Source organism: Nansenia antarctica (genome assembly GCF_963989245.1).
Source record: "Nansenia antarctica genome assembly, chromosome: 1".
In the NCBI taxonomy this organism is placed as follows: Eukaryota; Metazoa; Chordata; class Actinopteri; order Argentiniformes; family Microstomatidae; genus Nansenia; species Nansenia antarctica.
Window position 1 is genome coordinate 88,721,948 of NC_137674.1, and position 27,417 is coordinate 88,749,364.

At 49.6% G+C, this 27,417-nt stretch overlaps 1 protein-coding gene across 1 annotated transcript in view; it reads right to left on the minus strand.

Annotated features, from left to right (window-relative positions):
* Positions 1 to 27,417, minus strand: part of LOC308153706 (TGF-beta receptor type-1-like) — a gene marked incomplete at both ends in the record, with an annotated part of 90,297 nt that overhangs the window by 50,809 nt on the left and 12,071 nt on the right. The window contains one exon of the mRNA XM_080526899.1: positions 3,851 to 4,084. Within this exon, the coding sequence (XP_080383025.1) occupies positions 3,851 to 4,084 (234 nt within the window). The remainder of the gene's footprint in view (positions 1 to 3,850; positions 4,085 to 27,417) is intronic.

The following is a 27,417-nucleotide window of genomic DNA, read 5'->3' on the forward strand; positions in this document are numbered from 1 at the left end:
TTCACAAACTCTGAACAAGAGCGACCCTGCCCCCCGTGACCTGCTCTGTCTGTCCGTCTGTACGTCTGCCCCCCATGACCCGCTCTGTCTGTCCGTCTGTACATCTTTGAGAAGGCGACGCTGCGTACACGGAGCAGACAGAGCTCGTCACCAGCCAGGGTTAAAGTTGCGGCGCGTTTTAACGATTTTCTTTGTCTGTTAAATTTCTTATTAAACTGTCAGAACAGAACAGAGCTCGCCTGGTCCAAGGCTTCTGGCAAATTGTGAAAGGGCAGCGGATGGCTTACGTTGTACAGCAACAGAACATTTGGGAGGGGGGGTGGGGGACGACGACTCTTGCCAAGAAGCCAAATAGGCAGCAAAGAGCGTGGGTATCAGCCATCTGTTACGTGGCAAGGTGCCCCTCCATTCTGGAGTCAGAGATGCTAGATAGAAGATGCTGATAGAAATGCTTTCTGGACCCTGTAGTGGAACGACTGGCCATGTTTTCTACACTTCCCACTCTGCCATTAGCCTGGTTGTGATAGTCTAATTTTAGTTGAGACTAACTCTAGACTCTAACCTAGGGCCTAGGTGTCAGTGGTGTGGGGTAGGGCCTAGGTGTCAGTGGTGTGGGGTAGGGTAGGGCCTAGGTGTCAGTGGTGTGGGGTAGGGTAGGGCCTAGGTGTCAGTGGTGTAGGGTAGGGCCTAGGTGTCAGAGGTGTGAGGTAGGGCCTAGGTGTCAGTGGTGTGGGGTAGGGCCTAGGTGTCAGTGGTGTGGGGTAGGGCCTAGGTGTCAGTGGTGTGGGGTAGGGCCTAGGTGTCAGTGGTGTAGGGTAGGGCCTAGGTGTCAGTGGTGTGGGGTAGGGCCTAGGTGTCAGTGGTGTGGGGTAGGGTAGGGCCTAGGTGTCAGAGGTGTGGGGTAGGGCCTAGGTGTCAGTGGTGTGAGGTAGGACCTAGGTGTCAGAGGTGTGGGGTAGGGCCTAGGTGTCAGTGGTGTGAGGTAGGGCCTAGGTGTCAGAGGTGTGGGGTAGGGCCTAGGTGTCAGTGGTGTGGGGTAGGGCCTAGGTGTCAGAGGTGTGGGGTAGGGCCTAGGTGTCAGAGGTGTAGGGTAGGGCCTAGGTGTCAGTGGTGTGGGGTAGGGCCTAGGTGTCAGTGGTGTGGGGTAGGGCCTAGGTGTCAGTGGGGTAGGGTAGGGCCTAGGTGTCAGTGGTGTAGGGTAGGGCCTAGGTGTCAGAGGTGTGGGGTAGGGCCTAGGTGTCAGTGGTGTGAGGTAGGGCCTAGGTGTCAGTGGTGTGAGGTAGGGCCTAGGTGTCAGTGGTGTGGGGTAGGGCCTAGGTGTCAGAGGTGTGGGGTAGGGCCTAGGTGTCAGAGGTGTGGGGTAGGGCCTAGGTGTCAGAGGTGTGGGGTAGGGCCTAGGTGTCAGAGGTGTAGGGTAGGGCCTAGGTGTCAGTGGGGTAGGGTAGGGCCTAGGTGTCAGTGGTGTGGGGTAGGGCCTAGGTGTCAGTGGTGTAGGGTAGGGCCTAGGTGTCAGTGGTGTGAGGTAGGGCCTAGGTGTCAGTGGTGTAGGGTAGGGCCTAGGTGTCAGTGGTGTGAGGTAGGGCCTAGGTGTCAGTGGTGTGGGGTAGGGCCTAGGTGTCAGAGGTGTGGGGTAGGGCCTAGGTGTCAGAGGTGTGGGGTAGGGCCTAGGTGTCAGAGGTGTAGGGTAGGGCCTAGGTGTCAGTGGGGTAGGGTAGGGCCTAGGTGTCAGTGGTGTAGGGTAGGGCCTAGGTGTCAGTGGTGTAGGGTAGGGCCTAGGTGTCAGTGGTGTAGGGTAGGGCCTAGGTGTCAGTGGTGTAGGGTAGGGCCTAGGTGTCAGTGGTGTAGGGTAGGGCCTAGGTGTCAGTGGTGTGGGGTAGGGCCTAGGTGTCAGTGGTGTGAGGTAGGGCCTAGGTGTCAGTGGTGTAGGGTAGGGCCTAGGTGTCAGTGGTGTGGGGTAGGGCCTAGGTGTCAGTGGTGTAGGGTAGGGCCTAGGTGTCAGTGGTGTGGGGTAGGGCCTAGGTGTCAGTGGTGTGAGGTAGGGCCTAGGTGTCAGTGGTGTGGGGTAGGGTAGGGCCTAGGTGTCAGTGGTGTGGGGTAGGGCCTAGGTGTCAGTGGTGTGAGGTAGGGCCTAGGTGTCAGTGGTGTGGGGTAGGGTAGGGCCTAGGTGTCAGTGGTGTAGGGTAGGGCCTAGGTGTCAGTGGTGTAGGGTAGGGCCTAGGTGTCAGTGGTGTGGGGTAGGGCCTAGGTGTCAGTGGTGTGGGGTAGGGTAGGGCCTAGGTGTCAGTGGTGTAGGGTAGGGCCTAGGTGTCAGTGGTGTAGGGTAGGGCCTAGGTGTCAGTGGTGTGGGGTAGGGCCTAGGTGTCAGTGGTGTAGGGTAGGGCCTAGGTGTCAGAGGTGTGGGGTAGGGCCTAGGTGTCAGTGGTGTGGGGTAGGGCCTAGGTGTCAGAGGTGTGGGGTAGGGCCTAGGTGTCAGAGGTGTGGGGTAGGGCCTAGGTGTCAGAGGTGTAGGGTAGGGCCTAGGTGTCAGTGGTGTAGGGTAGGGTAGGGCCTAGGTGTCAGTGGTGTGGGGTAGGGCCTAGGTGTCAGTGGTGTGGGGTAAGGCCTAGGTGTCAGTGGTGTGGGGTAGGGCCTAGGTGTCAGTGGTGTGGGGTAGGGCCTAGGTGTCAGTGGTGTAGGGTAGGGCCTAGGTGTCAGAGGTGTGGGGTAGGGCCTAGGTGTCAGAGGTGTAGGGTAGGGCCTAGGTGTCAGAGGTGTGGGGTAGGGCCTAGGTGTCAGAGGTGTGGGGTAGGGCCTAGGTGTCAGTGGTGTGAGGTAGGGCCTAGGTGTCAGTGGTGTGGGGTAGGGCCTAGGTGTCAGAGGTGTGGGGTAGGGCCTAGGTGTCAGAGGTGTGGGGTAGGGCCTAGGTGTCAGTGGTGTGGGGTAGGGCCTAGGTGTCAGTGGTGTAGGGTAGGGCCTAGGTGTCAGTGGTGTGAGGTAGGGCCTAGGTGTCAGTGGTGTGGGGTAGGGCCTAGGTGTCAGTGGTGTGGGGTAGGGTAGGGCCTAGGTGTCAGTGGTGTAGGGTAGGGCCTAGGTGTCAGTGGTGTAGGGTAGGGCCTAGGTGTCAGTGGTGTGGGGTAGGGCCTAGGTGTCAGTGGTGTGGGGTAGGGCCTAGGTGTCAGAGGTGTGGGGTAGGGCCTAGGTGTCAGTGGTGTGAGGTAGGGCCTAGGTGTCAGAGGTGTGGGGTAGGGCCTAGGTGTCAGAGGTGTGGGGTAGGGCCTAGGTGTCAGTGGTGTGGGGTAGGGCCTAGGTGTCAGTGGTGTGGGGTAGGGTAGGGCCTAGGTGTCAGTGGTGTGGGGTAGGGTAGGGCCTAGGTGTCAGTGGTGTAGGGTAGGGCCTAGGTGTCAGTGGTGTGGGGTAGGGCCTAGGTGTCAGTGGTGTAGGGTAGGGCCTAGGTGTCAGAGGTGTAGGGTAGGGCCTAGGTGTCAGAGGTGTAGGGTAGGGCCTAGGTGTCAGAGGTGTAGGGTAGGGCCTAGGTGTCAGTGGTGTAGGGTAGGGTAGGGCCTAGGTGTCAGTGGTGTAGGGTAGGGCCTAGGTGTCAGAGGTGTAGGGTAGGGCCTAGGTGTCAGAGGTGTAGGGTAGGGCCTAGGTGTCAGAGGTGTAGGGTAGGGCCTAGGTGTCAGTGGTGTAGGGTAGGGTAGGGCCTAGGTGTCAGTGGTGTGGGGTAGGGCCTAGGTGTCAGTGGGGTAGGGCCTAGGTGTCAGTGGTGTGGGGTAGGGCCTAGGTGTCAGTGGTGTGAGGTAGGGCCTAGGTGTCAGTAGTGTCAGTGGTGTGGGGGTTCAGCATATGGAACGCGTCTGTCTGTCTGTCTGACCTGGGATGGCGCTGAGGTCGGGGTTCTTGTTGCACCAGTCCGTGTCGCAGCACATGGGGTAGCTCGTGTCGTCCTTGAAGGGCTCGCAGATGAAGGGGCGGTCGCGCGGGATCAGCTCGTGCTCGTGCACGCACATGCTCCGCTGCCGGCTGCCCGACTGCATCACCGACACGAAGCACAGGCCGTCCGTGGTGCAGGCGGAGTTGGAGCAGCGCTGGCAGAAACACTGCAGGGCTGGAGAGAGAGAGGGATGGAGAGAGAGAGGGGGGGGTGAAGAGGAGGGAGGGAGGGAGGGATGAAGAGAGAGAGGGGTGGGTGAAGAGGAGGCAGGGAGGGAGGGAACAAAGAAAATAGATTAATACCAAGAACACCAACAAAGAAAACAATGAGAGTGCTCCATGGCGCCCTTCAAGAGGTGCTGAACAGCACGGAGATTAAACGCCAGGGCCCAATTTCAGTTAACAACCAGCACAGTGTGTGTGCAGTCAAGATGCATAATGTGCCCCCCTGTCGGGGGGGGGGGGGGGGGCGGGGGAATAAGCTACAATAAGCAGAAAGCAGAAAGTAAACAGTTCAGAGTTCCTTTGATCCGCTGCTACCCGCCACACACCACCTGCAGGGTCACTTCCTGTAGTTCTGCCTTCCTGCGGAGAGGGTTCGCAGCCAGGACACACTCAGGAGAAATGTGAGACATCATGTCCACTCAGCCGGCGCACGCACGCACGCACGCACCACACACCACACACCACACACCACACACCACACACCACACACCACACACCACACACCACACACCACACACCACACACACACACACACACATCACTGTTGTTAAGACGACAGCTTACTAGGTGTTGTTATATATTTGAGGAGTCCATAAACACATATGTGTGTGTCTAGTCATGTTTCAGAGCTGTGGCAGACTGGCAGGCTGGAAGACTGCGAGTGAAAAAGCCGTTATGGGCGTCGTTAGTGACTCTTTAGGTACTGCCTTTGGTCTCCATGACGTTTCTGACTGGCGTCAACGGTGACGTTCAGGGAAAGCGGCAGCATCATTGTGATGAACATGGAGCGGCAGGTAGCCTGGAGGTCAGGGAGGCAGGTAGCCTAGAGGTCAGGGAGGCAGGTAGCCTAGAGGTCAGGGAGGCAGGTAGTCTAGAGGTTAGAGAGGCAGGTAGTCTAGAGGTTAGATAGGCAGGTAGCCTGGAGGTCAGGGAGGCAGGTAGCCTAGAGGTCAGGGAGGCAGGTAGCCTAGAGGTCAGGGAGGCAGGTAGTCTAGAGGTTAGAGAGGCAGGTAGTCTAGAGGTTAGATAGGCAGGTAGCCTGGAGGTCAGGGAGGCAGGTAGCCTGGAGGTCAGGGAGGCAGGTAGCCTAGAGGTCAGGGAGGCAGGTAGCCTAGAGGTTAGAGAGGCAGGTAGTCTAGAGGTTAGATAGGCAGGTAGCCTGGAGGTCAGGGAGGCAGGTAGCCTGGAGGTCAGGGAGGCAGGTAGCCTAGAGGTCAGGGAGGCAGGTAGCCTAGAGGTTAGAGAGGCAGGTAGCCTAGAGGTTAGATAGGCAGGTAGTCTAGAGGTTAGAGAGGCAGGTAGTCTAGAGGTTAGAGAGGCAGGTAGCCTGGAGGTCAGGGAGGCAGGTAGCCTAGAGGTTAGAGAGGCAGGTAGCCTAGAGGTTAGAGAGGCAGGTAGTCTAGAGGTTAGAGAGGCAGGTAGTCTAGAGGTTAGAGAGGCAGGTAGCCTAGAGGTTAGAGAGGCAGGTAGTCTAGAGGTTAGAGAGGCAGGTAGTCTAGAGGTTAGATAGGCAGGTAGCCTAGAGGTTAGAGAGACAGGTAGTAGAGGTTAGAGAGGCAGGTAGTCTAGAGGTTAGAGAGGCAGGTAGTCTAGAGCAGTGGTTCCCAACCTTTTTTGTCTTGTGTACCCCTTGAGCTGTTTTGCCATGCCAGAAGTACCCCCTCACTCATGCGTGTTGATTATTTCCCAAAAATTTCAATTAAACTCTAACTTGCAAATATAACATTTATTACTGACACACAGAGAGCAAAACCTCTTCTCATGTCTCCAAAACTCTAAACACATTTTCTGCTTTACACACATTTTGCTATTCAAAATGGCACTTTTTAAATGCACTGAACACGGTTTTCTGCACACAACAATCTGACATAAAGTCACATGTTTGCCATTTCAAAACATTGCCATTCAAAATTAGACTACATGAGCTAATTGGCCAATACATGTGCCACCTGGCCACCTCAATGGTTAATTGTTACCACTTCAATCAGGAAAAAAAACAGTGTACACCTACATGCCCACACACTCACTGAAAATAGAATATAAATAATAATGAATTTGATTTGATATCTGTTTCTTTTCCCTTTCTCCTGCTCCTCTTTGGCTTCTGTCTGAGCTGCAGTGATGTCATCCTTTTCTCATCCCAGAGTCTTGACTGATGGGGAGAGGAAACAGACAAGATGAGACAGGATCAAACTTATCACACACACACAAACACACACACACACACACACACACACACACACACACATAGAGAGAGAGAACACATTCAAGACATTATGATTATCACAAATTCCCTCTCAGGGACGAGAGCTAATTGAACCAGAATATCATCACAAGTGTCAGTTGCACTTGCAATACAGCCGCCCACACCCCCAACCATCCACACACACACACACACACACACACACACACACACACACACACACACACACACACACACACACACACACACACACTTAAACTTCTTATCTAACTCTACTGATTATTAATGAAAATCATTTGAACCACTCCCCTTTAATACATAGATATTTACACCATTGTGAAAAATATTCTGACTCACCCAGTAGCAGTTGCAATTCTTTTTTTCATCAGTTGAGCTTTAATGAGACACTTGAGGTTGCTTCTCTTTCATAAGCTTTGACAGTTCTGGAGGCAGTGTGGCAACAGCAGTCACCAGGCTGCTCTCCACACTCAGTCTGTTCCTTGGCTTGGTTTTGATGTGGGTCAAAGCTGAGAAGGTCACTTCACACATATATGTAGATCCAAAAGGCAAAAGTTCATTCAATGCACACTTTCCCAGCACTGGATATTCCTTTTCAACATCACACCAAAACTCTGTCAATGACTTGTCAGCATGTGCCATCTTCAACCCACGATCAGAGGACATGTCCATCAGATTTTCCTGCAGGCTTGCAGGAAGGCTGCTGCTGCTCCTGTCATTCACTCTGAATGGGTTCATCACCCAGTCCAGTTTTTCTGACTTTGTTTCAATGTCATGAAAGTACTGGTTGAAGTCAGTGTCAAGTTTGGACAGATGTGCTTTAACTATTTTCACCACAGGACCTCTGTCAGCATCAGTGGTGGCGAGATGGCCATCAAGCAGTGGGAAACAGCTCACATCTCCATCCTTACATTTCCTCTCCCATAATTTAACCTTCTTTATAAATCCATTCACTTTGTCATACATGTTAAGGATGTGTGAGTACTTGCCCTGAAGTGAAAGGTTGAGCTCATTCAGCTTAGTGAAGACATCAGCAAGATATGCCAGCTGCGCAACCCACACTGCATCCTCAAACAGGGCTGCAAGAGGGTGGTCGTTTTCTGTCAGGAAAGCAAACACCTCGTTGCGCAATTCATAGAGCCGCAGCAGCGTTTTGCCACGAGACAGCCAGCGAACGTCTGTGTGAAGCAGCTCATGCTCTGACCCGCTGCCATGACAAAGAGTTTGAAACAGTCTGTGGTTCATTGGCCGGGACTGAATGAAGTTAATCACCTTAACTGCGTCGTCCATAACTGCACTTAACTCGGGGCTCATCTTTTTGCTGGCGAGTGCCTCCCGGTGAATAATACAGTATATCCACTTAATTTGGGGGTTCACCTTCATCACACGCCCAAGCAGTAGTGATGGGGGAAACGAAGCTTTCGACGCAATTGACACGTTCGACACAACTGTGTCGGAAAAAGTGTCGATCTATCGATGCAGTCGATACAGCAACTCCATACTGCCATCTGCTGGTCAGGTCATGGTACTGCCTATACTGCCATCTGCTGGTCAGGTCGTGGTACAGCAGTTCTATACTGCCATCTGCTGGTCAGGTCATGGTCATGGTCATTTTATGCAGTACCAAACTTGGAACACTGCCTCGTCTGCGAATGATTGACACACGCGTCAGATGTGCTCGTGTGACGTACGAATCTTTCTTCGAGTAGTCACGTGGTTTTTGCCAATTTGACACAAGCATCGATACATTTGTATCGACGCACATTGCGTCGGAAGATAGACGCCGTGTCGTGACTACTACGTCGAGCGTAACATCCCTACCAAGCAGCCCACGCACCTTACCCGTCATTGCTGCCGCTCCATCGATACAGATGTGACTGCAGCATTTCCACTCCAGATCGTTGTCTTTGAAGAAGCTGTCAATAATCAGAAATATTCCCTCGCCAGTTGTCTTTCCTGGCAGCGTCTTGCAAAACAAGATATGCTAATTTATGTCCGACTCTTCTTTATAACGCACAACAGCCAGCAGCTGAGCCTCCCCACTAACGTCGGTCATTTCATCTAATTGCAAAGCGAACTGACCTGCTTGCTTCATTTTATCCACCACTTGTCCGACAATATTTATGGACATATCATCAATCCGACGGGAGACGGACGGTACCAACTTGAGCGCGTCAGCTGCTTTGTTGTCCAGCATAGTTTTAGCCAAAATCATAGCGGCAGGCAAAATCAGATCTTCGGCGATTGAATGTTTTTTTTTTTTACTTAGCCACTAGTAATGAAACAGCATAGGACGCCACCAGTGCTTTGCTTGACACACTTGCCGCTTCCTTCAGTGTAGCCTGACTTGACTTGAACTCTGACAGTTTTCGCTTGAAAAAGTCGTCAGTTTTACCAACAGTTGCTAGGTGTTTGGTGCCGCTGTAAATGGGATGGCTTCATTGAATTATTAGCCAGGACTTCGCCGCAGAAAAAGCACTGTGGCTGTGGTGGATCAGCCGATGTACATGTAAATCCCCACAAAACATGTTTCCAAATAATAGCGGGGTCCTTTTTTTTTTTTCTTCTTTTTTCTGATCCAACCGTCTGATCTGCCTCTGATCTAACCGTCTGATCTGCCTCTGATCTGACCGTTACTGTAGCTGGTCGTTTTAACCATCTGTCCATCTTTGCGGTATACTGACAGGCCTAGCTGACTATCGCGCGAAAATTATCGTGAACGTGATTTAAATGTGACGTGACTACCACTTGTGTTACAGTCATCACCTGTCGGGGAGGAACTTAAGTTGCATCGTACCATTTTAACAACAGGTTTATGAAACGACTATATTTAATTATTTTTTTGGAAAGGGAAATAAATTAGAATTCCAAATCTTTCCACGTACCCCCTGCAATCCCCTCACGTACCCCTAGGGGTCCGCGTACCCCCGGTTGGGAACCACTGGTCTAGAGGTTAGAGAGGCAGGTAGTCTAGAGGTTAGAGAGGCAGGTAGTCTAGAGGTTAGAGAGGCAGGTAGCCTGGAGGTCAGGGAGACAGGTAGCCTAGAGGTTAGATAGGCAGGTAGTCTAGAGGTTAGAGAGGCAGGTAGTCTAGAGGTTAGAGAGGCAGGTAGTCTAGAGGTTAGAGAGGCAGGTAGCCTAGAGGTCAGGGAGGCAGGTAGCCTAGAGGTTAGAGAGGCAGGTAGTCTAGAGGTTAGAGAGGCAGGTAGCCTAGAGGTCAGGGAGGCAGGTAGCCTGGGGGTCAGGGAGGCAGGCAGCCTAGAGGTCAGGGAGGCAGGTAGCCTGGAGGTCAGGGAGGTAGCCTAGAGGTCAGGGAGGCAGGCAGCCTAGAGGTCAGGGAGGCAGGTAGCCTGGAGGTCAGGGAGGCAGGTAGCCTAGAGGTCAGGGAGGCAGGCAGCCTAGAGGTCAGGGAGGTAGCCTAGAAGTCAGGGAGGTAGCCTAGAGGTCAGGGAGGCAGGTAGCCTAGAGGTCAGGGAGGTAGCCTAGAGGTCAGGGAGGCAGGTAGCCTGGAGGTCAGGGAGGCAGGTAGCCTAGAGGTCAGGGAGGCAGGTAGCCTAGAGGTCAGGGAGGCCGGCTAGCAATCAGAAGGTCGCTGGTTCGATCGCCGCCTCATGTGGGAGCTGGTGACTGGCATCATATAGAAGGTGCCTACCACTGCCGGTGTGCCCTTGAGCAAGGCACTTAACCCCCAAATTGCTCCAGGCGGGATGACTATGGCAGAACCCTGTGCCTAAAGCAAAAAATACATCTTGTTACAGTCTGTGCAATGACAAAATTTTATCTAATGGAGAGCCGTGGACCAGAGGGATCTTGGTCGGAAACAAGCCTTTAGAGAAGAACTGTGGGATACCCGCCAGTCAGGGGGGGGGGGGTCAAATCCTCAGCTGTGGGATAGGCCAGAGCAGTGGTTCTCAAACCTCTCCTTGGGGGATATATTTCCACATATTTGATCTGTTCCACCACCAGCACTCCTGATTCTACTAATCAAGTACAAATCATAATTGCGTTGCACTTGATTAGTTGAATCAGGTGTGCTGGTGGTGGAACAGATCCCATATGTGGAGCGGCTGGGGGTCCCAGAGGAGAGGGTTGAGAACCACTGGGCCTCAGGAGCCTAGACACAGACCAGTGTATACATGGCCAGTGTAAAAGAAACAGCAGCATACCACAGCTAGACATGACCCCCAGGATTATTGACCTTGCAGACAGACAGCCAGCCAGACAGCCCTCACGCTTCACGGTGGCTCCCTCAGACAGTCTGGGAGAAGCTGAGTAATTGTGGGCAGCACCACTACAGTATGTTGGGGGGGGGGGGCTCTCTCTGCTATGGCGCCTGGCTAGAAGACATAACTCTGTCTTCTAGCCAAGAGTCACACAAGGGTCAGCCAACAGACCCAGACACCTGTCTGTCTAGGGCTGGGTCACTCTGGGACAGGAGGAAAACAGAGAGAGAGAGGAAGGGATGAGGAGGGAGGAAGAAAGATCAACTAAAGGGCAGAGAGAGAAAGAGAAAGAGAAAGAGAGAGAGAGAGAGAGAGAGAGAGAGAGAGAGAGAGAGAGAGAGAGAGACAGAGAGAGTGAGTGAGTGCAGGAAATAAGAGGGGGAGTCCGTGGCATAGTTAGGGAGAGAGTGACAGAGCAAAATAAACTAAGAAATAGCCTACCAAAGAGAGTGGGAGAGGAAGAGAGAGACACACATTCATCTCATGGCCCTCCCCTATCCTGCTAATCTAAACCGCTCTCACTCAAAAACCGTAGAAAACAATGTGGCCTAACCCTAACCCTATCTCAACTGTCTAGACGGCTCTGGTACATCCTCCTTAAACAAAACATTGCACAATGTTGCTTTGCCCTCAAGGGGAGGAGGTGGATATGTGGGTTTCTGTTAGGTTTGAATGATGTTTTCATAATGTTTAATGTTGTGAATATGTTTGTTGAAAAGGACACTGTACACTTTGTCCTGTTCCATAGGTTCAACTTTGTGCTTTTTGCTGTAAGCACAACCATACAAGGCATCACCTTACATTCCTTATCTTCTGAGCCAGCTGGGTAGTTTAACTTCCTGACATTGTGTTGAGAGGAGCCCAGCTTTTGTTTGTGTTGGGCTAAACATTCCCATGTTACTGTTTATGCTAACGCTGTAAAACTGCCTCCCCCTTTTCCATGTGTGTTCTGAGCAATGTGGGCTTCCTCACGAGGCTGGCCCCCCCTGTATGTGTGTCTTCCTGTGTATGTGTGTCTTTCTGTTAAGAATAAAATGACTGGCTCGGAGGAGGAAAGATTAGTCTGAATCCGGAGTCTCTAAGGGAGACTTCGGGATTCATTCTCCTTGCAAGAAAATAAGAAACTATGATTGAGTCCGGGTCTCTTTGTTGTTTAAAGTCTACTACGGTCTGTTTGAACTAGCGATGGGTTAGCATGGCCTGCTTTACAACCAGGCTGATCAGAATATAGCATTTAACCCTATTAGAACCGAACACGTGGTCCTTCGTAAGCCGGATCTCAATGTCGTCTTTGGAGGAGGGAGAAGATTCAACACACCGAAGTCTGTCGCGACAGCCCGGGATCGAGCGACCCGGAGAAAGTCCTGGGACGTCAATTCGCTCCAGGCCGGTGCGTTAGATGTCGACCCTCCTTATCTCCTCGGAAGACGGCTGACGAGATCCAGACCAGACACAAGCGGCAAAGACACCGGTAAATATAACAGAAAAAGAAAGATTGCAATCGAAATGAATAGTCTATCTATCCTAAATTGTACAAAATAGGAATTGTTTGACATACAAAAAGAATCCATTTTGAAAAATAGATGTATATCTTTTGTGTTATGTAAACAGTAGACTAATGGAAATTAGACTGTGAGTTTGACATACAAAAAGAATCCATTTTGAAAAATAGATGTATATCTTTTGTGTTATGTAAACAGCAGACTAAGAATGGAACTGAAACTATGACTGAAAGTGAATACTTGTGAGAATTAGAAAAGTGTAGAATTAGGAAGGTTATGTGTTAGAATTAAGTGCAAGATTAGGGATACTGTATGTTCAGTGGCAGAGAGAGAGAGCAGAGGAGCACAGCAGGAAACCCACGGGGTGGGGGCTGTGCCGTGTGTGCGTTTAACACTAGAACAGCCGTGAGGTGTTAAACAGCACCAGTGAGTACAAAACAAATTCTACCTTTGCACTCGATCACATTTCAGGACCCTCCTTTCATGACTTTTCCTAGATATGTGCGTTCTACCACCCAGCATTTTTACATTTTCAAAATCGAGTTAGTATAAAGCGTTTTAGCAGTATTTCTGTGTGTGTCTGTGTATTTGTGGCTGCCATCTTTTTCTCCAAGCCTGCAATTCTCTTTTATATCAGCAGAGGTAGCAAGGGGGCACACACTGTGCTCAAATTCAGGCTTCAGTGCTGAATGAGACACAGTGCATAAGACTGATATTTGTGTTTATATATAGGCTACAATAACAATCAAAATAAGATATGTATATGTGCAGACAGTTATGAAAATGATAAACTGTACAGTATGTCTCCCAATCAATGTTCGTTCAGACAATACAACCAAAGGCGTAAAAATACTGATGTTCTCATAATGTAATTATAGATATAGCTAAATTAGACTGTAGACTGCTATGGAGGTATATTGAAACCAATATATAGATTATATATATAGATTATATATACAACCTGATTGGATTAAATAAGATTCTGTTGTGATTGTGTTGACATTGTTGTGATTGCAAAATAAATCTTGGTTATGTAATGTGTAAAGAACATGATGACACGAATGCCTATTATGATGATATGCAAAAGGGACAATCTGTCTATGAATCTTGAACAATCACCGGTTGAATATGCTAATATAGGAACAGTGCCTAAAACCCCACTTCAAAAGGTTGTTATTCAAAGGCAGCATCCAAAGCCTACTAACACATTGCACAGTAAAAGAGAACATGATCAAATGTCAACAATGAATAATCAGTCAACAATGGATAATCTTATCAATCAAGACACCATGTCCAATGTAGAGCAAAAACATGACATCGCTGATATCCTTCTTACTCAGCAGAAACTTGCTTTACTTCCTGTGAGGGAAATGAATACATTTGATGGAGACCCAATGAATTTCCTACCCTTTATGCGTGCTTTTGAACATTGTATTGAGGACAAGACAAGTAGCAATCCAGACAGGCTTTATTTCCTGGAACAGTGCACCACTGGACAGTCACGAGACTTGGTGCGTAGCTGCATGCATATGCAACCAGACAGAGGCTATGCTGAAGCTAAGAAGCTAGTAGTAGTAATAGTAGGCAATTGTTTATCACAGATGAATCCTGACAATTGATGGTTGATGCATGGGGGAGGGTCATCTTATTCTCAATGATCTCTTTCTGATCGTTTCCGATCACCACACAAAGGATGCCTCCAACAAGCCCTTCAAACCATCCCCCACCAGAAAAGTTGTACTTACAGGAAAGTAAGGAGAAGAAGGGAGAGAGTATATTGACAATTGATAATAAGATATTGATAATGTATTTCGCTGTCGACCAAAATCGTTTGAAATGACGTGCTTGTGCATTGAATGACACTATGTACAGCGCCGTCAATTTTTAAATAATGCAATAGGCTATATATATGAATGTTCAGTTGTGATATGAAGTAGCCAACAATTCTCATGTCGACCATGATAATAATAGGCTACAACAAGGTTGTACATAGATATACGCAGATTCATATTTGGATAGTTGATTTTGGCACCATTGTATAGTAGCCAATTGCAGAGAGTATACATTATTTTGTTTGTTTACTGCACATTATAAATGAAATGATGTGTATTAATTATTTTGTTTGTTTGAATCCTCACTGTGTTCATGTGTCTGCTGATGTTAGGGCCGGCGTGAAGTTCACGACAAATAAACAGACTTTGTGAAGCTCATAACTATGATAACACAATATTGCAATATTTATTACTATTCTTTTTTAATAATGATAATCAACTTTCATTCATTAGTAAAGCTCCCGCAGTCTCAATCAATCTCCTCTCCATATATAGCATTTAATCTGTTCCATAGTTCGTTCTCAGCTGACTCAAGCTTCATATCAGATTGCTCTAATAATTTCCCCACTTCTCTGCTTATAGGAACTTTATGCATTTTAGAGAAACATGCAGAGCATGTATTTGACAAAGAAACGTGTAGGCTAAGAACTAGTTTCTAAAGTGAGTTACAATCACTTGATGGTTGATACACGGGGGAGGGTAATCTTATTGATTGTTTCCCATTAGCAAACAATAGCTGCCAATTCATGAGCGAGCCAAGCCTGACTGCCTGCCTGACTGACTGCCTGACTGACTGACTGACTGACTGCCTGACTGCCTGACTGACTGCCTGCCTGACTGACTGACTGACTGACTGCCTGACTGACTGACTGACTGACTGACTGACTGCCTGCCTGACTGACTGACTGACTGCCTGACTGACTGCCTGTCTGACTGACTGACTGACTGCCTGACTGCCTGACTGCCTGACTGCCTGACTGCCTGCCTGACTGACTGCCTGCCTGACTGACTGACTGACTGACTGCCTGTCTGACTGACTGACTGCCTGACTGCCTGCCTGACTGACTGACTGCCTGACTGCCTGCCTGACTGACTGCCTGTCTGACTGACTGACTGACTGACTGCCTGACTGCCTGACTGCCTGACTGCCTGCCTGACTGACTGCCTGCCTGACTGCCTGACTGCCTGCCTGACTGACTGACTGACTGACTGACTGACTGACTGCCTGTCTGACTGACTGACTGCCTGTCTGACTGACTGACTGCCTGACTGCCTGACTGACTGACTGACTGACTGCCTGTCTGACTGACTGCCTGACTGACTGACTGCCTGCCTGACTGACTGACTGACTGACTGCCTGTCTGACTGACTGCCTGACTGCCTGACTGCCTGACTGCCTGACTGACTGACTGACTGCCTGTCTGACTGACTGACTGACTGCCTGCCTGACTGACTGCCTGACTGACTGACTGACTGACTGACTGACTGACTGACTGACTGACTGCCTGTCTGACTGACTGCCTGACTGCCTGCCTGCCTGCCTGCCTGACTGACTGCCTGACTGACTGACTGACTGACTGCCTGCCTGCCTGACTGACTGACTGCCTGACTGACTGACTGCCTGACTGACTGACTGACTGACTGACTGACTGACTGACTGACTGCCTGTCTGACTGACTGCCTGACTGCCTGCCTGCCTGCCTGACTGCCCCAGTAACAACACACAACGCTGCATTCCAGTTTCAGCCATTAACCAAATGGCTCTCCTGCTCTCCTGCCACACTGGCCAAGTCCACATTCTCCTGCCCAGCCCCCAGACTGAGGTTACTTCAGGTTAAAAGAAAAAAAAAAGCAGTGAGTGAGTGATGAAAGTTTCAGGAACGAGGGAAAAAGGAGTTCTGAGGGAAAACAACTAGACCTATTTAAATTGAAAGTTTTCAGCAAAAGGCTTTTTTCAATCATCTGATAAATGTGATATGGAGCTAGTCGCTGTACGTTGTTGTGGGGCTCCTGCCGTGACGGTGTGTTCAGAAACACATTTGACAGCTTTGAAAATGGATAAAACTGTTTGTTTTAATCCACACAGGGACATCATTAATCATCCTGTAATCTCTTGTCAGAAAGCCTTCAAAAACCACAGACGCAAAGGGCTGTGTGCCGTTACACACAAACTGATCTGCTACCAGTGGAAGAAAAATAACAACAGGCTATGTATTCACGGTGCCCTGATCTCCCATCAGTCATTTCAGTAACACTTCACGTTGTTGCCCATTTACATTTACATTTTTGGCATTTAGCAGACGCCTTATTCCAAAGCGACTTACAATCAATACATTTGAATACCAAGCATGTGAATCAGCAATTAGTCAGGTTTGTTATATAATTTCGTGGGAATTTTTGGGGGATTTGCTAATCTATACATTTTTGGAAAGGGCATTGTATGAGGAATCAGAAAATATATGTTTCCATTTGCACAGATGTCTGAAAGGCGGCCATCTTGGGATTTAAGAAATGGCCGCCATAATACACACGTTTTGTAATATCTTGGCTTCTAAATAAGCTAGAACATTTTAACTGCTAAACCTACATTTTCAGGGTCAAGGAATCCAATGGTTGTAGTTACAAAGCAATTTTTTTTTTATCATCACATAAAAATGTGTAACTTATACTTTAAGAAATTGTCGTTTTTCTATTACTTCCATACGTGAGTCCACAGACCACAGTATGATCACGACAACCTCCTGCATTAGATAGTCTCGATGTTATGATTTAAACTTTTGTTGGCTTTTTGGGGGGATTTGCTAATCTATACATTTTTGGATGTTATGGCAACAGCCAGCAACCAGTAAGGCAATACAGAGGCAGGTAAATATTTAGCCTAATGGCATATTTAATGATCTTCTTTCGGCGTATGGGTAGTTGTTTTCCTCTCCACTCCACCATGCTCGGGGCCGAGGGGCTACCCTTTTACCACCCCGAGACTTGGTTGAGGGGCTCACCCGGGCTATATTTCTGGACACCCCTCCAGAAGCCACGTCATCGTCTCGCCATCTAGTACCGACAGAACATGCATCCCGTTGGGTGGGTGGTACACCGGGCAATCCAGGATAACATGGTCTGCGGTTTGGTCCTCTGCGCCACACTCGCACAACGCATTTGGGGCCAAGCCCCATCTGTGCATTGATGAGCGGAAACGCCCGATGCCGGTCCGGAGACGATTGAGCCTCACCCAGGATAGCCTTGGCAAGTCCATCCCGAGGGGCTCAGGGCCGGCGACTGGGATATGGTCGCGGAGTTTGGAGGTGTTTGCCTCCCACTCCGCGCGCCACATATAATCCGCCCATCCTGCCGCACTGATGTTAAGATCTCTGCATTGCTGCCTGAGATCCTGTGCGGCAGGCACAAATGGGTGTCTCGACTTCAGACGCCGGGAGGGCTCCGCTGTTATAGTGAGCCTATCGTGGAGCAGATGGTTATTAAGCTCCACGGCCCGGCAGGCGAGACGTGCTGTGGCTCCCATGTGGCGGAGGCCTGCGGGCTGGATGCCTGCTAGGGTGGGAAGGTTGTCCACGGGGGTAGGACGCAGGCATCCTGTCACAAACCGCAAGGCTTCGTTTATAGGCGAGTCGATGAGGCGGGTGTGGGCACTGCGACACCATACTGGGGCGCAGTATTCACTAGTTGAATAAAGGAGGGCTAGGGCTTTTAGACTTAAGTGCAGCCTTAAGTGCAGCCTTTGATACGGTAGACCCCTCCATACTTATTGAGAGACTTGAAAACTGGGTTGGCCTCTCAGGTCCGGTCTTAAACTGGTTCAGGACATACCTGGCTGACCGTGATTACTTTGTAGCCCTTGGTGACCATAAGTCAAAAAATTATAGCACAACCTGTGGAGTTCCCCAGGGGTCCATTTTAGGACCGTTGCTTTTTAGCCTATACATGCTACCCCTCAGTTCTGTTATCAAGAAGCATAGCGTTAACTACCACAGCTATGCTGACGACACTCAGCTTTATATCTCAGTAACTCCCAACGACTACAAGATGATCGACCACCTGATAGACTGTATTGCCGATATTAATATTTGGATGACACAAAACTTTCTCCAACTCAATCAAGAAAAAACAGAGGTATTGATCATTGGCGAGAAAACTGGGAGAGAGAAATTATCTGCACACTTGAAAACACTAGCTCTTAACACTAAGTGTCAGGCCAGGAATCTTGGTGTCATAATTGACCCAGATCTAAATTTTGAAACTCATATTAATAACACTATTAAAACATCCTTCTACCATCTAAGAAACATCACTAAGGTACAATCATTTCTCTCCCAGGCAGACACTGAAAAATTAATGCATGCGTTTGTTACTAGTAGGCTAGATTACTGTAATGCTCTCCTGACAGGTCTCCCCAAAAAAATGATAAATAGACTACAAATGGTTCAAAATGCTGCTGCTCGTGTCCTTACTAGGACCAAACGGAGAGCGCACATCACACCTGTCTTGAGATCACTACACTGGCTCCCTGTCAGTCATAGAATAGACTTTAAGATCCTTTTACTAGTTTATAAATCACTTCACTGTGATGCACCCATTTACATGGTGGACATGCTCATAAGATACACACCAGCTAGACCCCTACGGTCTAGTGGCACGGAACTTTTAATAGTGCCAGAGGCTAGGACAAAGAGATTTGGAGGATCAGCTTTTAGCATATATGCTCCTAGATTGTGGAACACCCTACCTGAGGGCCTGAGGTTGTCTAAAACTCAGGACATTTTTAAGCGTGACCTCAAAACCTACTTATTCAATGTCGCCTTTTGATACTAAGGGAGACATTGGACATTATAGAACTAGGATCACTAGGCCATTACACCATACTCGTGTTTTTGAGATTTGTATTGACAGGAAAATGGACCCGGGTGCTGATGAGGCACTGTCAGCTCCAAATAGCACCTAGAGCAGTACTGGAACCGGTACAAGGGTGTACCAGGACCACCATCAGGTTGTATTGCTGTCATCTTTACTGTCTCTATTGTGTTGTTGCATCATAACTGTGCTTAAGTTTCTCTTTTGGCAGGACCTGTGACCATACTGGATGCAGAACGATGCAAATACAACACAAAATTTATGGACAGTGTGTACGCCGATAATATGCAAGGAATTTTTCCTGGATACATGGTGTACAGGTTTTTGCCCTTGCTTGCTTGCTTTGTGCCGGTGGTCCTGGCCTCCCCTGGGGGACCGCTGGGTACTGGTAAGCAAACTGGCTAGTAGTCGCTCTATTGGTAGAGGGCTGCAAGGGAATTTTTCCTGGCTACATAGTATACAGGTTTTTTTTTACTTTTGCCTGCTCGCGGCTCTGTCAGTATTGATTGATTGATTGACTGATTGACTGAACATTTTCATTGTGTGAAGCGCATTGAGTTGCATCTTGTAAGAAATGCGCTATACAAATAAAATTTGATTTGATTTGATTTGATTTAGGGCTGCCGTGTGCAAGGTCTTTGCGCCGGCGCCCCAGCCTGAGCCAACCAGTCGCCTCATCAACGCCACACGAGCTGTTAACTTCTTGCGCAGTGACTCGAGGTGCCGGCGAAACGTGAGCGTCCTGTCCAATGTCACGCCGAGATAGATTGGCTCAGCGGAACATGGCAGGGGAGTTCCATCTAGGTATACTCTAAGCTCACATTTAGCCTCCCTGTTGTTAAGGTGGAAGGCAGCCGACACCGTCTTTGCCTCGCTAAGCTTCAATCTCCATTTCCGGAAGTATGCCACTAGTGTCTGCATGTCCTGGCTCAGAATCCCCTCCACAGACTGCCAATTTCCAGCAGAGTACACCACTGCGAGGTCGTCTGCGTAGGCGTACTTAGGAAGCCTGCTTAGCTGTCCGCAACCGGTGGTAAGGGTAAAGCTGCGGTTACGGATGAGCTCCATGATCATTCTGACCATGTGCCTGTCCGGCAGCAGGCGGAGCAGCTTGCAGGTGAGGCCGCGATGCCATACGGTATCGTAGGCAGCCGTCAGATCTATAAAGACGGCCCCGTCTCGAGGATCTTGAAGGGGATGCATAACAGAGAGATGGGACGGTAACTCTTAGGGTCCCCTTCAGGCTTATTCGGTTTAGGGATCGCAACAACTAGGGCTCTTCGCCAGATTTGGGGGATCTTGAGTTGGCGCAAACAGGAAGTGAGGAACGCTCTCAGGCAGGACTTCAAGGCGGGTGCGGCATGGAGAATAAGCTCCGTATATCATATTTAATGATAAAAATAGGGAATGAAACAAAATAAATGAATGGGAGGAATGTGGGGAGTGTATGGTGTGCTGGTTGTTCTGTTTGTGGGATGTGTATTTACTCTATGTGTAATGACAGGCGGGTTGTGTCTCTTGACTATGTATAAGCGTTTATGCTATGTGTGATGTGATATGTGAATGGCGAGTCCAATGCGTGCCAATGTGAGCTGGGCTGTTAGATTAGTTCATCATCATCACTTTCGTGCGTCACAGCTTGGGAATCGTCATCGTTCTGGCACTGGCTGCTGCACATGTCGGTACAGGCTAAGTTCTTAGCTCTGCATGAACATCTGCCAGAAGAACAGTCAGTTTTGCATTTGCATTGTACCATCTCAATGATGGACTTTGGGGCTGGGAGGACGTCTGTGGTTGTTGGTTTAAGCATGCCATCCTCATGTTTGGAGTACCAATTTTGCAGGGGATCCAATTAGCCTATGGATCCTGAGCAATGGCTGCCTGTGCCCATATACTTTTTTTTTTTAAGAAGAAGAATACAAAAAATTGCTTTGTAACTCCAACCATTGGATTCATTGACCATGAAAATGTAGGTTTAGCAGTTAAAATCAATGTTCTAGCTTATTTAGAAGCCAAGATATTACAAAACGTGTGTATTATGGCGGCCATTTTGTAAATGCCAAGATGGCCGCCTTTCAGACATCTGTGCAAATGGAAACATATATTTTCTGATTCCTCATACAATGCCCTTTCCAAAAATGTATAGATTAGCAAATCCCCAAAAAATTCCCACGAAAGTTTAAATTGAAACATAGTGAACCTGACTAAATCCCCCATTCGTTGCAGGAAGAGTAATCTAGCTCGGGCCCGGGGCCACTGATAGAAGGACAAACCTTCTCCCTATCGCCTTCTACTAAAACTTTTTTTTTTTACTGGAGAAACTGAGAAACAGTACAAGGGGGGCAATAGAAGTTCTTAGGGACACAGTAGAGGGGAAAGCGGGTGTCTTTAGGAGACGTAGTGGTGAGGGTCAGAAGATGTCTCAGGAGGAGCAGTTAAGATGTAACCTGAAGAGATGGGTCCTCAGTGCCCCATTGTGTTACATTGTATTGTAATGCCGTTAGGGCATGTTACTGTACTGTAAGTAACAACATTGTTCACATTTTGTGACAGTAACTAATAAGGCCAAGGTAATTACCATGTAGACTATATGGAGCGGAGCTGTTTATTGCACTGTGGAATAAGAACAGTCCTTATTCCACTTGTGTAGGCCTAATAATGCCATGGACTGGACTACTATGTAAAAGCATGTTACTAGAGTTAGAGTGACTACACGGGCATAGAGGTAACTTCATGGAGTCTAAAGTGTGACCAGCCAATTGTGTTTAGTCAGCCATACAGGCCAATCTCTATGAAGAAAGTTCAGGCTGTGTGTGCGTGCATTGCAGTGTTTCCTCTACATGCATTTCATCGTGGCGCGCCGCCACGATGGAATTTCCTCCGCCACCATTCAGATTTCTCAACCCAAAAAAAAAAAAAAGATTTAGGCCGCTTTTCAGACCTTCACAGCGCTAGACACACCCACAAGCGCTGAAACTGGACCAGTCCGTGTGTGTCGCGAGTATTGAACTTGAGGCTGCGTTCGTAAATTCGCTCTGAGAGCCCCGGAGCGCACACTGGGTTCAACGTCATAAAGGGACCAAGTCATTTGATTGGACAAGAGGCATTCCGTGAGTGCTGATCAGATTTCCAGAGCGTATTTACGAACGCGCCCTGGCTGTCACCCGAACACCGCGAGCTAGCGTAGTGTAGTGTAGTATAGGATGCGTAGTGTAGTGTAGTGTAGTATGGAGAGAGAGAGGAGAAGCCTCTCTATGTGTTACCTATGTCCAGTGTACTAGAACCACTCTAACAGGAGTGTTTGTCCGTGAATAACACCGGCTATGCCCAGGGTAGAAACACAAGACTATAAGGTCATATAGGTTATATATAGGTCATAAGGTTATATATGACTATATAAGGTCTACAGGTCTACAAGGTAATTTTAAGCCGTCGACCAGCCCTCTACGACCACGGGAAGTCATGTTAAAAGTGAAGATACTTCTGTTAAACTAAGCTAAGCTAAACATCGCTAATCGCTAACTCCCTCCTGGGCTTAAAGTGACAAGTAATAACGTTGTGAAAAAAACCGTCAGATCAGTGTTTTTGTTTTTATTGACAACGGAATTACATGCTGGAAAAACATGCAGACACAGACAATAAGAGACACACGGGAGAAGTACAGGAAAACATTTTATTTTTTTGGGCCATCCTCGAGTTTTGGCTGAAATTACGTCGTTGTTTTGAGCGCGCGTGCGCGTTTCATGCGCGCGGTCAGCACTACCCGCCACCATTGTAAAAATTCCTGGAGGAAACACTGCATTGCGTGTGCGTGTGTGTGTGTGTGTGTGTGTGTGTGTGTGTGTGTGTGTGTAATATTCACCCCATTCCTCCATGATAGGCATGCGTTTTATTGGCTAGAAAGGGGCACCCAGTTTCCACTAATGGGGACAGGGAGGGGAATGGAGGTACTGATTTTCTGCCCATGAGAAAGGCACTTAACCGAAAATTACGTCAGAAATATTCAGCAGATAATTGGATAATGGCATAAAAGCAATGAACATGTTCCTCGATTTAGGCCAAGTCCAGCGGTAGAAAGAGACAGAAACCACTGAACAGCGACAGGAAGTGGAGCCTAATTACTTGGAACAGAAAGGAAGGCATTTATTTGGAGTTTAGCCATTTGTTTTGAGGCAGGACTATTAGGCAGAACTGACGGAGCCTTTGAACTCTCTCAGAGGAAGGCTACTCATAGCTCTCACTCAACAACAAAAAAAACACACACTCAACACAAAAATTCAGAAGGTATAAGAGGAAAGAGGAAAAAAAACTGTGACTAACTGAAAATCCGATTGCAGATGATAGGTCTAGTCGCTGAACCAGTTCTCTCGCTCTCACTCTTTTCTTTAAAAAAAAAAAAAAAGCTACAATCGCAGCAGAATTCTCGATCCCGCCGAAAGCGGGGCCAGTTTCAGAACGCATCAGTGCTTCTGAATCCAATCATAGCTGGCACAAATACAACTTCTCAAATTAGTTGTGGTTCCTTAAGCCAGGACAACAGGCAGGTCAGGGGCACTCAGATGCTTCGGATTCCTCTGACCAAAAGGCAGAGTTACTGTATTGACCACATAGCAAAACACCCCCCCTTTGACTAGGGTCTCTCTCTCTCTCTCTCTCTCCTATTCTGATGCCGAGTCGTCATGGCAGAAGAGGTTAGAGATTTGGATGTGGTTGTACTTGCTGACATGGCGGCGCCCTAGAGATTTCACTAGAATTAAGCTGCACATCTTTTATTTCCTCAACAAAAAAACAGGCTGTTTTTCTGCAGCCTGCAGCAAACAAGCACCACGCAATGTGTTTTAGGCAATAAGCAAACAGGCATTTCTCCTCTCCTAACAGAAGGGCTGGAGGCTGGCCTCTCCTAACAGAAGGGCTGGAGGCTGGCCTATCCTAACAGAAGGGCTGGAGGCGGGCCTATCCTAACAGAAGGGCTGGAGGCTGGCCTATCCTAACAGAAGGGGTGGAGGCTGGCCTATCCTAACAGAAGGGCTGGAGGCGGGCCTATCCTAACAGAAGGGCTGGAGGCTGGCCTATCCTAACAGAAGGGCTGGAGGCTGGCCTATCCTAACAGAAGGGGTGGAGGCTGGCCTATCCTAACAGAAGGGCTGGAGGCTGGCCTATCCTAACAGAAGGGGTGGAGGCTGGCCTATCCTAACAGAAGGGCTGGAGGCTGGCCTATCCTAACAGAAGGGCTGGAGGCTGGCCTATCCTAACAGAAGGGCTGGAGGCTGGCCTATCCTAACAGAAGGGCTGGAGGCTGGCCTATCCTAACAGAAGGGCTGGAGGCTGGCCTATCCTAACAGAAGGGGTGGAGGCTGGCCTATCCTAACAGAAGGGCTGGAGGCTGGCCTATCCTAACAGAAGGGCTGGAGGCTGGCCTATCCTAACAGAAGGGCTGGAGGCTGGCCTATCCTAACAGAAGGGCTGGAGGCTGGCCTATCCTAACAGAAGGGGTGGAGGCTGGCCTATCCTAACAGAAGGGGTGGAGGCTGGCCTATCCTAACAGAAGGGGTGGAGGCTGGCCTATCCTAACAGAAGGGCTGGAGGCTGGCCTATCCTAACAGAAGGGCTGGAGGCTGGCCTATCCTAACAGAAGGGGTGGAGGCTGGCCTATCCTAACAGAAGGGGTGGAGGCTGGCCTATCCTAACAGAAGGGCTGGAGGCTGGCCTATCCTAACAGAAGGGCTGGAGGCTGGCCTATCCTAACAGAAGGGGTGGAGGCTGGCCTATCCTAACAGAAGGGGTGGAGGCTGGCCTATCCTAACAGAAGGGCTGGAGGCTGGCCTATCCTAACAGAAGGGGTGGAGGCTGGCCTATCCTAACAGAAGGGCTGGAGGCTGGCCTATCCTAACAGAAGGGCTGGAGGCTGGCCTATCCTAACAGAAGGGGTGGAGGCTGGCCTATCCTAACAGAAGGGGTGGAGGCTGGCCTATCCTAACAGAAGGGGTGGAGGCTGGCCTATCCTAACAGAAGGGGTGGAGGCTGGCCTATCCTAACAGAAGGGGTGGAGGCTGGCCTATCCTAACAGAAGGGGTGGAGGCTGGCCTATCCTAACAGAAGGGCTGGAGGCTGGCCTATCCTAACAGAAGGGGTGGAGGCTGGCCTATCCTAACAGAAGGGGTGGAGGCTGGCCTATCCTAACAGAAGGGGTGGAGGCTGGCCTATCCTAACAGAAGGGGTGGAGGCTGGCCTATCCTAACAGAAGGGGTGGAGGCTGGCCTATCCTAACAGAAGGGGTGGAGGCTGGCCTATCCTAACAGAAGGGGTGGAGGCTGGCCTATCCTAACAGAAGGGCTGGAGGCTGGCCTATCCTAACAGAAGGGGTGGAGGCTGGCCTATCCTAACAGAAGGGGTGGAGGCTGGCCTATCCTAACAGAAGGGGTGGAGGCTGGCCTATCCTAACAGAAGGGGTGGAGGCTGGCCTATCCTAACAGAAGGGCTGGAGGCTGGCCTATCCTAACAGAAGGGCTGGAGGCTGGCCTATCCTAACAGAAGGGGTGGAGGCTGGCCTATCCTAACAGAAGGGGTGGAGGCTGGCCTATCCTAACAGAAGGGGTGGAGGCTGGCCTATCCTAACAGAAGGGGTGGAGGCTGGCCTATCCTAACAGAAGGGGTGGAGGCTGGCCTATCCTAACAGAAGGGGTGGAGGCTGGCCTATCCTAACAGAAGGGGTGGAGGCTGGCCTATCCTAACAGAAGGGCTGGAGGCTGGCCTATCCTAACAGAAGGGGTGGAGGCTGGCCTATCCTAACAGAAGGGGTGGAGGCTGGCCTATCCTAACAGAAGGGGTGGAGGCTGGCCTCCTATCCTAACAGAAGGGGTGGAGGCTGGCCTATCCTAACAGAAGGGGTGGAGGCTGGCCGTGCAGGATCTCCTATCCTAACAGAAGGGGTGGAGGCAGGCCTATCCTAACAGAAGGGGTGGAGGCTGGCCTATCCTAACAGAAGGGCTGGAGGCTGGCCTATCCTAACAGAAGGGGTGGAGGCTGGCCTATCCTAACAGAAGGGGTGGAGGCTGGCCTATCCTAACAGAAGGGGTGGAGGCTGGCCTATCCTAACAGAAGGGGTGGAGGCTGGCCTATCCTAACAGAAGGGGTGGAGGCTGGCCTATCCTAACAGAAGGGGTGGAGGCTGGCCTCCTATCCTAACAGAAGGGGTGGAGGCTGGCCTATCCTAACAGAAGGGGTGGAGGCTGGCCGTGCAGGATCTCCTATCCTAACAGAAGGGGTGGAGGCTGGCCTTGCAGGATCTCCAGAGCGTAGTGAGCACCACAGGAGTCCTGTGCTGGACAGTAATGAGGATTTCAAAGGTCACAGAGAAAGACGCAAAGGTCACCAGCTGTCTCCACAGATGAGGTGAAATAGACAGCTATTGTCACAACTGTCTCATCGCATGTGACTTAAGGTGATGAAACTGAGGTCCTGAGTCTCGGGCTAAGCCTAGATCCTCCGTTTAAGAAGACCCATACAAAGCATTATCTGATCAATTGTCACATAGCCTAATTGTCTGATTCAATTCATGATTGGATCATACTTTACCTAGTAACTAGACAGAATGATATTCTAGTGTCAGTGTGGCTATGTTATGCCCTACCTTACAGAAAATCCCTAACGAAGACACAGATACTGGATGCTAATCTTGAGTGCAAAAAGCCAACCCCACACCCAGCACCTTCAATCCGAGTAAGTGGCATGCCTTTTCCGTCACGGGATTATAGGCATCAAGGTTATTGATTCTACTACATTCTGATGCAAATGATCCTGCTTTGTTTCTCCTCCAACGTCACCACCAGGGCTTGGCAACCCTATTTCCCTAGGAAAAAGCACCGTCAACATATCCATTAGGCCCTAGCTAGCGTAATTAAATTGAGAGCGTTATTTAAGGACATAAACGTGTGTGGTTACGGTTTGATTGCAACAGTAATGCCTCCACGTCGTCAGAAAACGGGTTCTGGCTCTAAATGGTTTCGCGTTGCCGCTCGCGCATCTCTGGTCTCTACAGAGCCTCACACACGCTCACGCATCCCTCTGGTCTCCACAGAGACATCCCTCTGGTCTCTACAGAGACATCCCTCTGGTCTCTACAGACACATCCCTCTGGTCTCTACAGAGCCTCACATCCCTCTGGTCTCTACAGAGACATCCCTCTGGTCTCTACAGACACATCCCTCTGGTCTCTACAGACACATCCCTCTGGTCTCTACAGAGACTCACATCCCTCTGGTCTCTACAGAGACATCCCTCTGGTCTCCACAGAGACATCCCTCTGGTCTCTACAGACACATCCCTCTGGTCTCTACAGAGACATCCCTCTGGTCTCCACAGAGACATCCCTCTGGTCTCTACAGAGCCTCACATCCCTCTGGTCTCCACAGAGCCTCACATCCCTCTGGTCTCTACAGACACATCCCTCTGGTCTCCACAGACACATCCCTCTGGTCTCTACAGACACATCCCTCTGGTCTCTACAGACACATCCCTCTGGTCTCCACAGAGACATCCCTCTGGTCTCTACAGAGACATCCCTCTGGTCTCTACAGAGCATCACATCCCTCTGGTCTCTACAGAGACATCCCTCTGGTCTCTACAGACACATCCCTCTG